Consider the following 13,878-nt stretch of genomic DNA (forward strand, 5'->3'; position numbering starts at 1 on the left):
TTGAAAATGAGAGAATTTGCTAGAATAAGCTAAGAAATGTGCAAAGATGACTTGCGATAAGAGTTCAGTGAACATGCCCTGTAGAAGACTCTGGTCGTCTTCATCCGCTTTTAGTAGTTTTTGAAGTGTGTTGACCTTGCAATGTAGCGGCATTCTTGAAACAACAGGTATGTAATTATACAAATCCATCCTTATCCAAACTGAAAAGCGTTTTGGGCAATAGATGAGGGTATGCACTTAAATAATGTAGAAGGAGTGGGAACCTCTTGGTACCTCACGATACGATACAATTTGCGATACAAAGCTCACGAAAATGATGATCTGACGATTTGGCGATACAATGATTATCAATACATTGGTCAGGAAATTATTCTAGGATATTCTACAAAGAACTGATAAACAGTAAAGCAAGCTTCTGCTGTGAATTGGGATGAGTTCATCACGAGTAGACGTCCAATCCAGTTGAACTGGGAGGCTGCCATCCCTCCCACTTCAAACGGATTGAGCATCTATGGCCGTCAGTGGCAGCCAATGCCAGGCAATGAGGCAATTTTGGGCCATTTAAGGTCATTTACCTGTTGATTTCAGTAGCTTCCTGTTGATTTTGGGGTATTATAAGGGTCACTCCTGTTTATTTTGAGTTAAAGAACAGGAAGTGACTTGGGAATCACCAAAAATGAATGGGCAGTGACTCAAACTCAACAGGAAATGACCTGTAAATGCCTTAAAATGAACAGCAAGTGACCTGTAAATTCCCCAAAAATGGGACCAAATGACGATGATGATGGTTTTCAATTAACGGACGTTCCCAGTCTAAATGGATGGGCGTCGAGCACCGTCATTGGCAGACGAAGAGTTAACTGAGAGACCATTATGGTAGAAGATTTTGGTAGCAACTTGATGTTTTTTTTTTTTTTTTTTTTTTTTTTTTTAATATTGACACTAGAGCTGAAACGGATACTCGAGCAACTCAAGTAACTCGAGTTTAAAAACTGATCAGAGTAATTTTATTCACCTCGAGGAATCGTTTAATTTTGCCAGCTCTAAGCATCACGTTTTGGCCGGACTACTTTTAATGCGGGACAACGCGCTGGTGTCACGTGCGTAGAGGAAGAAGCAATTTAAAAAAAAAAAAAAAAAAAAAAAAAAAAAACCTTACTGCAGCCGACAGCCGCTACAAACTACGCCGACGTTGCTAAAAACTACGCCCGCATGATGCTAGTGTGGTAGCAGGTAATGTCCGAGGCGTCTCATAGATATCGCATGAATTTAGAACTAGATGCGAAATGACAGACTCGGCCGCGTCTGGGCAGCGTTAGTAAACAGCCGCTATCTTTAAGCAGTAGACTTCTCAGCTCTAATAAATATAATGTTACTGTCACTCGCTCACGTAACGTTAGCCCTTCGGAGGGCTAGATTTCTATTGATTATGACCACTGTCGATGCGTGGTTAACGTGTCTTACATACAGGCTTTATTTAATCTGTGAAAACACAGCGCTGTAGAGTGATGATGGTGTAAAATTAAAACATAATAAACCTAACCGTCAGTTTTAGCTCAGTAGTCTTTGCTAATTAAAACACCAAGTAGCACTGGTCCCTAATGTGCTCCAATACAGCAGGTATCATACATTTATTTTTTAACACTGCAAAAACTCAAAATCCTATCAGTACTTACAGTTTAGACTAACTTAAAACTTAACTAGAACTTAAAAATAGCTTGACAAAAATGGAAATTCAATTGAAACACGTGGGAAAAACACATAGCATTCAAGTGATGTGTGTTATCAAGCATATTTACATTTTTAGGTAAGAAATATGTTTTTTTTAAAATAAGATCTCAAAGTTTTTTGAGTGAAAGCAGTGATTTTTTTTTTTTTCTAGTCACATCTGAGATGCAATTGTTGGCTGTTTTCAACAATGTACATCGAAAATAAAAACATTGATTGACTGAAAATGGTTCAATATTGGATTAAATGTCTTTTTTCTCATGTGTATTTATAATTGCTCTTTACCTAAAAAAAAAAATAATGTTTTATCCGATTACTCGATTAGTCGATAGAATTTTCAGTCGATTACTCGATTACTAAAATATTCGATAGCTGCAGCCCTAATTGACAGCTTTATAAAACGATCTCGATTCTAGACAGGAGCATATCGATAACCTTTTGGGATACAAAGTATCACGATACATCACCATTTCGATATTTTGTCATACCCCTATAATGGACTTTTTTTTCTGAACTTGTCATTGAGGCTTTTTGAGGTGTCCAACCCATTCATGTAAGTGGTTGTCTGTTTTTAATAATGGCTGTTTTTGAATGATTTAACCATGACACAATCACACCTGTTAAAAATGTTTTTTTTCCTATGTTCTATTGTTCCTTGTTCATCACAAATGCCACCAACTGCATTTGCATTCTGCAGATGTCGCTACATGCAAATCCATTCCTTTCTTAACTCCCAAATCCCTCCTTCTTAGAGCCAACAGTTCAGTTTTTAGTATACGTGCAGTACTGTCAAACGTCACAAAGGGTACCAAAATAACTGATGTGTGCTCTCCCTTTGGGGGTACTAGCTGCAGGAGTAGCATACGGGACCTAAAGGGAGCAACTTGACACATTGCAGTCTGTTGATTGGTCAACAGAGAATCATCACTGCCTTTGACAATAGGATGGGATTAGAAGAACAAGCTGCGGCAACCCGAACTGAACTCTAAAGGTGGCTTTTATCTGTCGCCTATTCTAATACATTATGTGCTTGAACAAACACATCAAACTGTCTTTCCTCACTTGCCTCCTTCCTCTGGGGTGAGTAAGACAGAGAAGTTCAGAGAGTTAGTGCTGAGCAGTCTGTCCTGTTTGTTGATTGTCAGGCCCATTCCTATCACAAACCCGATACCATCTTCATCTCATCTTGTGCCAGAAATGCTCGCTCACTACAGGCGGCCCTACCATCACACATCCACCATGTACACAGCTAGCCCACATCCCTTCCCGCATATCAACCCCGGATCTGCCATCTCCCCACTCTCTTATCTTCTCCTTATCTCCTCATACCACCTTTCTTCCTGATCCAAGCACCCCAAACCCATCAATCAGTCATCTTCGTCCGCCTTTATCCGAATTTCTCCCAGCGTCTGCGAGACTTTTTGTGACAGAACTGTTTTCCCCATGCGTGGACTTTTTAACGTCAGAACCCTCAGAAAGTGACAGCGCCGCAGATTTTGGGAAGAAAGTGGCAAAAATGACGAGGTGGGAAAGGATGCACAGGCAGTCACGTGCGTTTCTGCTACACCCTTCACACTGTGCCTCAATGGCGTGAGGTGTAAACAGAGAGAGAGGAAGACAACGTCAGATGGATGAAGGGTGTGAACAGAAAACATGTCGCGTAAGCAGAGAAGTTGTGTGCACTGCAGTGATACAAGCCCATACCCCATTGATTCTGCATGAGGTGCAAAGAGCAGTCCGCTTTATTTAGACTACGGCCTATAGGGGACTCAGCATGCATCTCACGGGCCAGTGAGGCAGTCACGATGAAGGAAAATGCAATTGAATTAAGACAATGTGCAGTATTTTACTAAAACAAAAAGCATCATAATTTTGAGGTTGACGCTTTAATAGGGGTGTAATGGTACACAAAAATCTCGGTTCGGTACGTACCTCGGTTTCGAGGTCACGGTTCGGTTCATTTTCCGTACAGTAAGAAAACAAAATGCAAAATATAAATGTGCTAGTTGTTTATTACACACCTTTGTGCTTTCAACAATATGAACATTAGCCTATGCAAAGCTAGAATTCTGCTCAAAAAGTAGCGGGTATTTAAAGATAATCCAACAACAATTTGCCTTTCAGACCCAGCATATTGGTCAGCTTTCTTTCTGAAAGATAGAAGAAAAAGGAAGTCCTGTGCTAAAGAGAAAAGCAATCCCAATGACAAAGAGTTTAACATGTATTTTACAAATGAATTTTTTTTCATTTCAATCTTTTTTTTTTCTTATGAACGGTTTTCAAAAGCTTTATTGGTGGATTTTCTCAAGTTAAAGCGCCACACAGAAATTAACGAATTTAATTGTGTAAGCAGGATCTGTGTATTATTCTTATTATTTAAATACAGGTGTTTTAGCTCATTTCAATTTATTTTATTTAAATGGGCTATTATTTATTTTATTATGTGTTTATATTTTACAAATGTGATGTAGTATACATTTATATTGTATATTTTATGATGTCTAACTTTAGTTCCTTTGTGAATATTAGTTCCTACTTGTTTTGTTGTGGTAGAAGGGCTTTGTATTGAACACGGAGCCGTGTTGGTTATTGTTATAGCAGAGAAGACCGCAGTAAATCAACAAAGACAAGTCAAATGTGCCCCGATCTACCACTCAAGAGATCTGATGGACTCAAAAGGTGGGTTACTATTGCATATCAGTTTAAAAATCGACCTGATCCACCGTATTTTTACACGAGTGACTTCCAGTCTGCCCGATCCTAGCTACTGGTAGTAGTATTGACGCAGGAGGGTCGCGTCTCGCGTCAAATAATGAACTCTGCCGTTCTTTTCGCGTGCGTCGTGTTGAGCTGCTTCTGAGACGCGGCCGCACTGCGACTGGTGTGCATTGGCTGATTGACTTTAACGCCCGCGTTTCACTGCGTTCTCACGTTTCTGGGTTACACTGTCCTACCGTGTTGGTCCTCATTATAGTAGAGAAGACGGAGTAAATATAATCTACACAAAGAAACTGTAACCTGATCGACTCACAGCCTCGAAAAGTAAGGGTTTCATTATGTCAGAAACTCGTTCAGTACGCCTCCGTTCCGAACTGAGCACCACGTACCGAAACGGTTCAATACATGTACCGTTACACCCTTAAGCTTTAAAAGTTCGTATTTGACATTTGCATGTTAATTGCTTGCTAACAACCTTGTTCTATAGCTGAATGCTTAATTGTATGCCCCCCCCCCCCCCCAAAAAAAAATACATCTCTAAATTGTCCAGTAGAGTTCTATAATGTTGATTTTGACAACTATATTTTTTAAATTTAACTTCATAAACAGTTATAGCTACCTATTTCTCAGTTAAAGCTAGTTAACTTCCGTATTTTTCGGACTATAAGTCGCAGTTTTTTTTCATAGTTTGGGGTTAGTTGTTCTAACGATCTGGAATAATATCATTAGAACGCCTCCACTATTTGATGGCTTAAGAGAAGTCAGGTTTGCTGGAGATCAAAATGTCTCTTGATGGCCAAAATAAAAAACAACTTGTTGCGATTAGCCATCTTTGCTGTTTATATTTGCTTAGAACCCTTTGAGGTCGCAACTGATACCCTCTGAGCAGGATAAATCCGACTTCCCACCTTCTTTGAATGCAGCGTGAGCACGAGTTGCCGATGCACTTATTGTGGTCGTATTAAGGCATCTAAAAAATAAGTCCTGCAGAATTAAATGAATTACGGCAGTTTGGTGTGACATTGTTTTGGCCACATGAGTGTTTTGGAACAATGAACTGCATTTTGAATTTATTTGACTATGTTGGATCTGTTCGTAGATCTGTCGTAGATCGTTTCTTATTAGCACGCTAAGTCAGCCCAATTGACTCGCGCTAGCTTAGCCACTCCGGAGCCCTGAAACTAACAAATAACTTAAAAACTGCACGGAACTTGTTGAAATTAACTCCATCACCTAATTAAGCCACAGCTAACTTGACGATTAAGCTGAATGTAAAAAATTTGGAACGTCCGCTTCAAGGCCCTCAAAGAGCTTCATCTTATATATCCTCATCTACCTACTGGTGACGCAGCACCAGGAGCAACGTGAGGTTTAGTATCTTGCTCAAGGATACTTAAACGAGATCAACAGGGCTTTCATTTTTGTGGAAACATTTCAGAGAGCTATTTATTTAACCTTTTATTCAACTTTATAATAGATATTTCTGAGTCTAGGAAATTCAGGAAGCTATTATTTTCTATTTGTGTGATTCAATAAACATGCTTTAGGCATTTCACTAAGGTTCAGTGTTTGCATTATTCAATTTTGAATACCAGTTTTTACACTTTCACTGCAAATTAATATCGGCTCCAAAAATCGGTTACCGCCCCCTCTAACTCCTAATAATCAGTATCGGTTCTGAAAAACCCATATCGGTCGATCTCTGTCAGAAAGAGTACTGTTAAGTGTTGGATTCGCGCAAATGTAATCATACAAATGAAAATTTGTTAAACTGATATGCATCAAGTTCTGCCTTTGAATGTCAAAGAAAAGAAAGAAAAAAACAGAAGGCCGCTTTAAACAGCTGATGACATTTCCGAAGTATATTATTTTGTTTTATCACATGTCAAACTTGCGTAGATGGTGGTGGTGTACATTGACTTTTGATGTTGAATAAAATATGCATGTTTTCAAATTCATTATACATCTACTGCTTTCACTGTCCATCATCCCATGGAAAAATATTCATTTGTGACATTTTTGTAAATATGAAATGCTTCTTAAGTCATGCTTTGACCTTTATTTCTAATTCTCACATCAATCACTTATCACGTTTTCCTTTACTTTCGCAGGCAGAGACTCCCAGCCAAAAATGTGTACTACTACCGCTGCCCAGACCACCGGCGTAACTATGTCATGTCATTTGCCTTCTGCTTCGATCGTGAGGAAGACATCTACCAGTTTGCCTATTGCTACCCTTACACCTACTCAAGATTACAGCACTATCTCGCCAGCCTGGAGCGCAGGAATCTTCCCTACCTGCGGAGGGAGCAGCTGGGACTCAGTGTGGTGAGTTGAGGGGTGGGGGAATTAAGTGGTGTTTATCACATGGTAGGTGCTGCAGCATGGAGGTCAATGTTTGGTTGCAGTATGGGTGTGAGTAGGGGTGTGTTTGTGTGTGTGCATGTGAGGACTGGGAATAAAAAGAGCCAGGTTGGTAGTTTGGGTGAACTTGATGGTCATAACGTCAGCCTTTCATGTTATCATTACCAATGTTGCCTGCAAAGATTTAAGCCCCTAGTTGTGTGTTATATTCGAGTGTGTGGGTGTGTGTGTCTGCGTGTGACTCAATGTGTCATGCGCCGAGCTCTCACCTCTGCGGTAGCAGCTAGTGTATCATGCACGTCGCCTCCAGTCTCGTGTGCTCTTATCAAATAATTGTAGGAGAAAAACTCATTAGAAATGCTTGAGAGATTACGACTTTTGCTTGTGTCCTGCTAACATTTGTCAAGGAAGGCTTGGCTTCATGGGGGCAACTATGAAAGTACCCCCATTTGTAAGGGGAGCCTGACCGTAAAATAGAGATAAGGCTGTGGAAATTTTGGAATTGTAATATGGAAATGCTTGATAATGGTGGTAGAGGCTATTCCAATTTTTTCGAGACCTTAAATGTGTAATCGTGTAGACTGCCGTTTTTTGTGGTGATTTTTTGAACTGTGTTGTGATCAATAGATATGGATAGTGTTAGATTTACAGGGTGACACCTTCACTTCATAATGGAGAGTTTCCATATTGTTTACTGTTGCGATTTTCTTTTTTCTTTTTTTTGAATACTTTGAGTTACAAAACAACTGAGTTTCCAACAACACCTACTATAAATTACCTTAGTTTGAATGAGGATTTAGGTATTCAAATCACAAATTTCTGGGAACTCTAATGGAAAAAAATAATGTTTAACGCTTTAACACCTGAGCTGTTTTATCCAAATTTTTATGCCTTTATTATGTCTTTTTATTCCAAAGAAAATATTGTTCACAATGGCCTGGTTGGGTTCCTTTTTTCAGGACAGCATAACCTTCATGTCCAAACTGTTGTTTTCTTCACTGACCAATTATAATAAACATTTAGGACCCAAAAAGAACAAAAAAAAATCCCCAAATATTTTGTCAAAATTTGTAATATTGATGTGCCATTGACAACCAAACATGCTCGATGAACCGTTTTGAAGCTTGATGATATTTATTGAACTTGTTTGGATAAACATTCAACAGAAAAAAAAGACTGAATAGTTTTATATTTGACAATTCTACAAAAACAGCAGGTATGATCATAGGCATTTTGGGCCTTTACACATACTATGGTCAAAACAGGTTATATACAGTAGACTAACAGTGCAAAATAGTGACAAAAACACATATCATCTAACACAAAAAGGGTTGGGAGGATATATCTACGTAAGGTTAAGTATTGTACCCATCACCTTATCAAAAGTATCAAGCTGCTCGAACACACACATCTATATACAAATTGAAAAGATTGATAGTGAAAACAACAACAACAACAAAAAAATCAAATGTAACATTGTAAAAAAGTATTTTCAAAAATATTGACAATAAACTAGTTCAGTTCAATTTTTCAAGCATGCCACTCAGTTTCCCCTTGAACAGGACACAGAGCTTACGTTAAACACTAGTCACACAGCCCACTCTTCTTCCGTTTGCACGCTGCTGTCACTTCTCTTACTGACTTATCCGAAGAAAACATGACAAATCTGGCTCATCCTCTTCCTCGAGTTGATGAAATGATGCATTAGCTTGCGCTAAATTTAGTTTCGATTCATTCCGCATGTTTCCAAGTCGTTCGCTCAATCCATCCGGCCGTCGCTCGCTACCCCGCCTCTTTATCCTTAGGTGGCACCTCGCTCATATTTATGTTCACATTACGTCCGTCCTTCTTGACCTCACACTGGATCCTGGGATATGTAGTCTTACGTGGTGCTTTCAGTTTTGAAAAGGACAAGAAATGACGGAAATATGGACGTAAACACATGGTCCATGCAGCAATGTAATGCTTATTTATGAGGGCAACAAAACTATAAAACTCAAATGACATCTCCTGTTTTACTCCTGTAAAAACGGGTGTGGACCTCAACTTCCACACTTTCAAATGAGACCAACCAGTGGCACGTGGGTAACGTAATTACAGCATGACGAGGCTTCAAAGATGATATGCGTACTTTTGTCATCGCTGACACATTCGGTGTTAAAGGGTTAAACAATAAATTACATCTACCCATGCACATTTACAATGATACAGGGGCACTGGAAGTCACTCACAGCAGGGGATGCTGAGGATCTTATTTTGTTTTTCTCCATCCAAAAACAGCCGTTTCGGTCCAAATTTGTCATGCACGCGCGTTTTCTCCATACAAAGTGTGCACAAAGGTAGCACACACGCATGCCAGATAGTTTACGTACTACTACAAGGCTACTACAAAGACAGTGTTCTAGTTCAGCTACAGTGTGTGTTGGAGTTTTTGTATTGGAAATAAAAACGGCCGTGTACTATAATGCAAATCCCTGCATTTAGGCGGCACAATGACAAACAAATTTGAAAACTAAAAGCTTCATTAAGCCTTGGTTTAATACCCGCTTTTCATGACACTCAAATAAATTGCACACGAATACCCAACAGCACTCTGCATGGCAGCAACAACAAACAATAATATGGCTACAATGCAAGCGTGTCTTATCTATTTCAAGTTGAAGGCATTATTATAAACTATCATAATCAGCTTCATTTTCAACCTCGAATTGAATTTTAGAAAATGTAACTTTTTGTGGGGACAAAAATCGCTAATTCGTTTTTGCGCCATGTTAACTCCTCCTCTGTCAACAACTTTCTGTTTCAGTCGCGCTTCATTCAACGTGACCTGGTAGCAAGCTAGGTGTTAGGTTTTAACCATGTTGCATGTGATCCCTCGCTGCATAGCGCTTCAAACATTGAGCCCTCAGTCCATCGCAGATTTTTTTTTTCCAATTTAAAAAACAAGAAAAAGAAATGCAGGATTTTAAAGAGATGTCCCATCCGATCAGGTAGAGCCTCTCAGGGGCAGTTTACATGGCGACTCTGCGACACAACGACGCAATGACTGAGTAGCGGACTCGCCTCGCGTGCATATGGCGTCGTCGAAGACGAAAAATTCTGAATCCTGCCTCCAAAGTGGGAGAATCCGATTGCGGAGGGTAGAGGAGGGCTTCCTTGGCATGCATATCAAAGGCTCCTGCAACCCGAGACCGCGCCGTTAACGTCAGCACTCGTACACGTCAGCACTCGTACACGTCACATTGGGCGTGCGCAGCGGTGCTACTAAACATTAAAAACAGCAAATATGGCGGAATGTCTGCTTTAATTTACTGTTTTAATAATATTTTTGAATTAAATATGTTGAATGTTTCAATTTTTGTGCCTTTTTGAACAAAAGTAAAATGACATTGGTTCGAGTGGGCGGGCATATTTTTTTCCGGGCTGAGGGAGCTTGGCCCTGTAAATCTGCACTGCCCTCTAGGGCCTGGCATGAATACTACATCGTTCTCATGCGGAATTGTGACAGTGTTCAAATGGAGGCGCAAATGCAAATTTGAAATTTTTCGTATTCTCGGAGAGTCACCATGTAAACGGCCCCTCATTCTCAATCCTGCAGCATTTCTTTCTCACCAGGCAGCTGCAGCTTGTTAAAGTAAACGATGAGTGACAAGGGAGCTGCTTTGAAGTGGTCAGACAACTACCTTTCAAAGGCCCCCGCCTCGTTAACTTTTTAAACATAGGCTGTTGTCGCTATGGCAACTCAATGTGTTGTGTCGTGTGCTGTTCTAAGCAGCATGAATTGATTTGAGAGGACTCACTCAATGAAGAATTTAATAAAGAATTATACTTTGGGTAAAAAAAAGGGGGAAAAATCATGTCTTTTGATTATCTCTTTCCAATGCTAATTCTGAATAAATACATTGAACACACCCATTTTTTTTTTTTTTTAATGTAAATAAGCTACACCTATACTTCGCAAATTTTGATTATTGCGAGGAGGGGTTCCCCATTAACCGTGAAAAACGAGGGATCCTTGTATTACATTCATCAGATATATTTAATCACCAAAGTTATAATACGCTATTGTTTCAATATGATTGATTTATTGATTTATTTTTAACACACAGAAAAAAAACACCCAAAGCACGTTTTTTTCTCCCCAACACCTAGGGGGTGCTGCAGGTCCCTCAGCACCCCACTTCCCACTCGACTGCAATGGTATTAATTAGGGTTGTTCCGATCATGTTTTTTTGCTCTCGATCCGATCCCGATCGTTTTAGTTTGAGTATCTGACGATCCCAATATTTCCCGATCCGATTGCTTTTTTTTTGCCTCACGATTCAATTCCAATCACTCCCGATAATTTTTCCCGATCATATACATTTTGGCAACGCATTAAGAAAAAAAATGACTAAAACTCGGACGAATATATACATTCAACGTACAGTACTTAAGTACTGTATTTGTTTATTATGACAATAAATCCTCAAGATGGCATTTACATTATTAACATTCTTTCTGTGAGAGGGATCCACGGATAGAGAGACTTGTGACTTTGTATATTGTGACTAAATATTGCCATCTAGTGTATTTGTTGAGCTTTCAGTAAATAATACTGTAGCCATGGCCAAATGCATGATGGGAAGTGGAACCATGACTGTGCGTAGTGCTACCAATTGATATATCTTCTCTGCGTTGGGAAATAACTTAAGGTGTTAAGAAAAAGATCAGTTGCTACCTTGCTTCCCCACATTGCTTCCCATGATATTTCTAATCATAGGGAGAGGGATTGTAAGGCTTTAGCCAATTAAAAAAAGGCTGCAAAGGCTGCCAAAATTCACTCTACTCCTTTTACGTTGCCTTTTATCTCTCTATATAGGTAAGACGGCGCCATTACAGATTGAGCGCGACAGTGGGTGTGTCGTGCAGCGCATGCATTAATTGCGTTAAATATTTGAACGTGATACATTTTTTAAAAATTACTTACTGCCGTTATCGGGATAAATTTGATAACCCTACCTTCAGCCTAAACTAAAGACTCTGGATGAGTGTAACATATTATGTTTGTAATGTTAAATACAATTAGAAAACGATTTAATTTAAAAATATATATATTTATATTAAAAAAAGGCATGGCCGATATTTTTTTTTGCCGATTCCGATACTTTGAAAATGACGTGATCGGACCCGATCAATCGGGATGCTGATCGATCGGGACATCTCTAGTATTAATGATGTCATGAGGAAAGGTGAGAGCTCTACTTCACTCACATTTGATTAGCTAAAATGCATTAGCATTGATAAAATGGTCATGTCCTGGAAATTCTAGCATTTATTTAGATTTAGATTTTAGTTACACATCAGATGGGATGTAAATGATAAAGTTTTGTTTGTCCCACTCAGATTCAAACCAAGGGTTTACATCCATTCCATTATGACAGGGAGGGTTGGCAGCGCTGCCAGCACCTCCCAGTAAAAAGGAATTGAACAAATTAATTACAGAGCATGCATTTTTGTGCAAAATCCTCCTAAATTGTTGCATGAAGGGTGGCTCTCTCCGTAATTGTGCTTTATGTTTAAACCGCATCATTTGTCTGAGTGAGACAGAGTGAGAGAGGAAGGACAGACACGCTTGGTTTGCCTCAGTATTAGTATTCATAGTCATAGAGAGCTTTTATGGCCGTATTTTTCTCTTTATGTTCTCCGGGCCTGGGTGGCAGACAGCCCAGCCCGGCCCCCTCATATCTCTTTCTGTCTGCTCTATCTGCCTTTTACCCCCCACCTCCTCTGCCGCCACCAGCAGCAGCAGCACCCCTCCCATTTTATACCCGACCCCCTCTTCCTCACTATCTCATGCACATGTGCAACTCCAAACACTCACACAGGTCAGAGGGGAAGGGATGAAAAGGGATGACGGGAGCTTTGGAGCCGCATCAAACTTGAAAAAGACGGATCGTTTGTCGTGTTTTGTTTTTTTATTTTTCAAAGGCTGACTTGTTTGCAGGGACGCGTTCACCTTCTAATGGCTGCACTTATCTCGCGAGGATGCAAATAAGAGCTGGGGCCATTTGTGCTGGCATTCTTCTCGCCTGCAGACTAATTTGTTTCCCGTAATGTATTCCTATGAAGCAAATCTGCTCAGAAAGTGTTGCTTGCTCTCAATCTGCTTCATAAGGCAGGTGCTTTTATATTGTCAAACTGACTAATGTGTTTTGTAACATGCAGCGAGACAGATCCAAATGAGGTTGTTAATTGAGAGATTGGGAAAGGGTTTGCGATGACTCCAAAGGGCAAACTCGGCAGCATTTGAATACAATTTTCAAGTCAGTCTCTCAATTATTGATTATTCTTCACTTTCACCTCATTTTTGCCTTTCCAAATGATACAACAAAGGCCATTCCGATAACAACATAGCGAAAGAGTTCAGTAACTGTGGATGATTTTGCCCTGTCTTTGATGAAATTTTTCTCACATGAACCGAGCAGCACAAATGATGATTGATAGTAGTGCTGAAGCTTTATGACCCAGTAAAGCCTGAAAGTTCATATACAGACATAAAATGACATCTCTGCCAACCCCGCAGTGAAGTTCTGATTGCAATTGTCAGGATGAGCATTCCAAAATGCCTTCTTTAAGAAATGGTTGTGGAAGGAAATGACTAATTATGTTGTTGTGTAAATGCAGGTCCATCTCATTTAATTAAAATATCATGAAAAAGTTTTTTTTTTTTTTTTTTTTTTTTTTTTTTTTTTTTTTCAGACATTTTAAGGAAGAGAAAAGTTCAAACTGCAACACTACCGGAAGCGGAAGTAGAAGTACTGTAAACAGTAAAGTACTGTAACATATTTGGAATTCAAACAGATATATGGCAGTTTCTGCTCTTGCACCCCTCTTGAAAATCAATTGCTGTATTTTAAGCCAAAATAACTGTTGTGTTTGATACAACAATATGTCTATATGTTGCCATAGCAGTTTTATTAAGCGCCCGAACAATTTTTATTTTGTCTGTTTTACCCTGGACACCCCCGTTTACAGACACCGCGCAACCGCTTTTGTTTCAACCCAACCATAAAAAGATAAAATTTA

General features: G+C 39.5%; 1 protein-coding gene across 2 annotated transcripts in view; it reads left to right on the plus strand.

Annotated features, from left to right (window-relative positions):
- Nucleotides 1–13,878, plus strand: part of agbl4 (AGBL carboxypeptidase 4) — a 754,546-nt gene that overhangs the window by 403,961 nt on the left and 336,707 nt on the right. For both annotated transcript variants that reach the window (XM_057841339.1, XM_057841338.1), the window contains exon 6: nucleotides 6,558–6,774. In XM_057841339.1, the coding sequence (XP_057697322.1) occupies nucleotides 6,558–6,774 (217 nt within the window). The remainder of the gene's footprint in view (nucleotides 1–6,557; nucleotides 6,775–13,878) is intronic.

This window comes from Corythoichthys intestinalis, chromosome 7 (assembly GCF_030265065.1).
Source record: "Corythoichthys intestinalis isolate RoL2023-P3 chromosome 7, ASM3026506v1, whole genome shotgun sequence".
NCBI classification, from domain to species: domain Eukaryota; kingdom Metazoa; phylum Chordata; class Actinopteri; order Syngnathiformes; family Syngnathidae; genus Corythoichthys; species Corythoichthys intestinalis.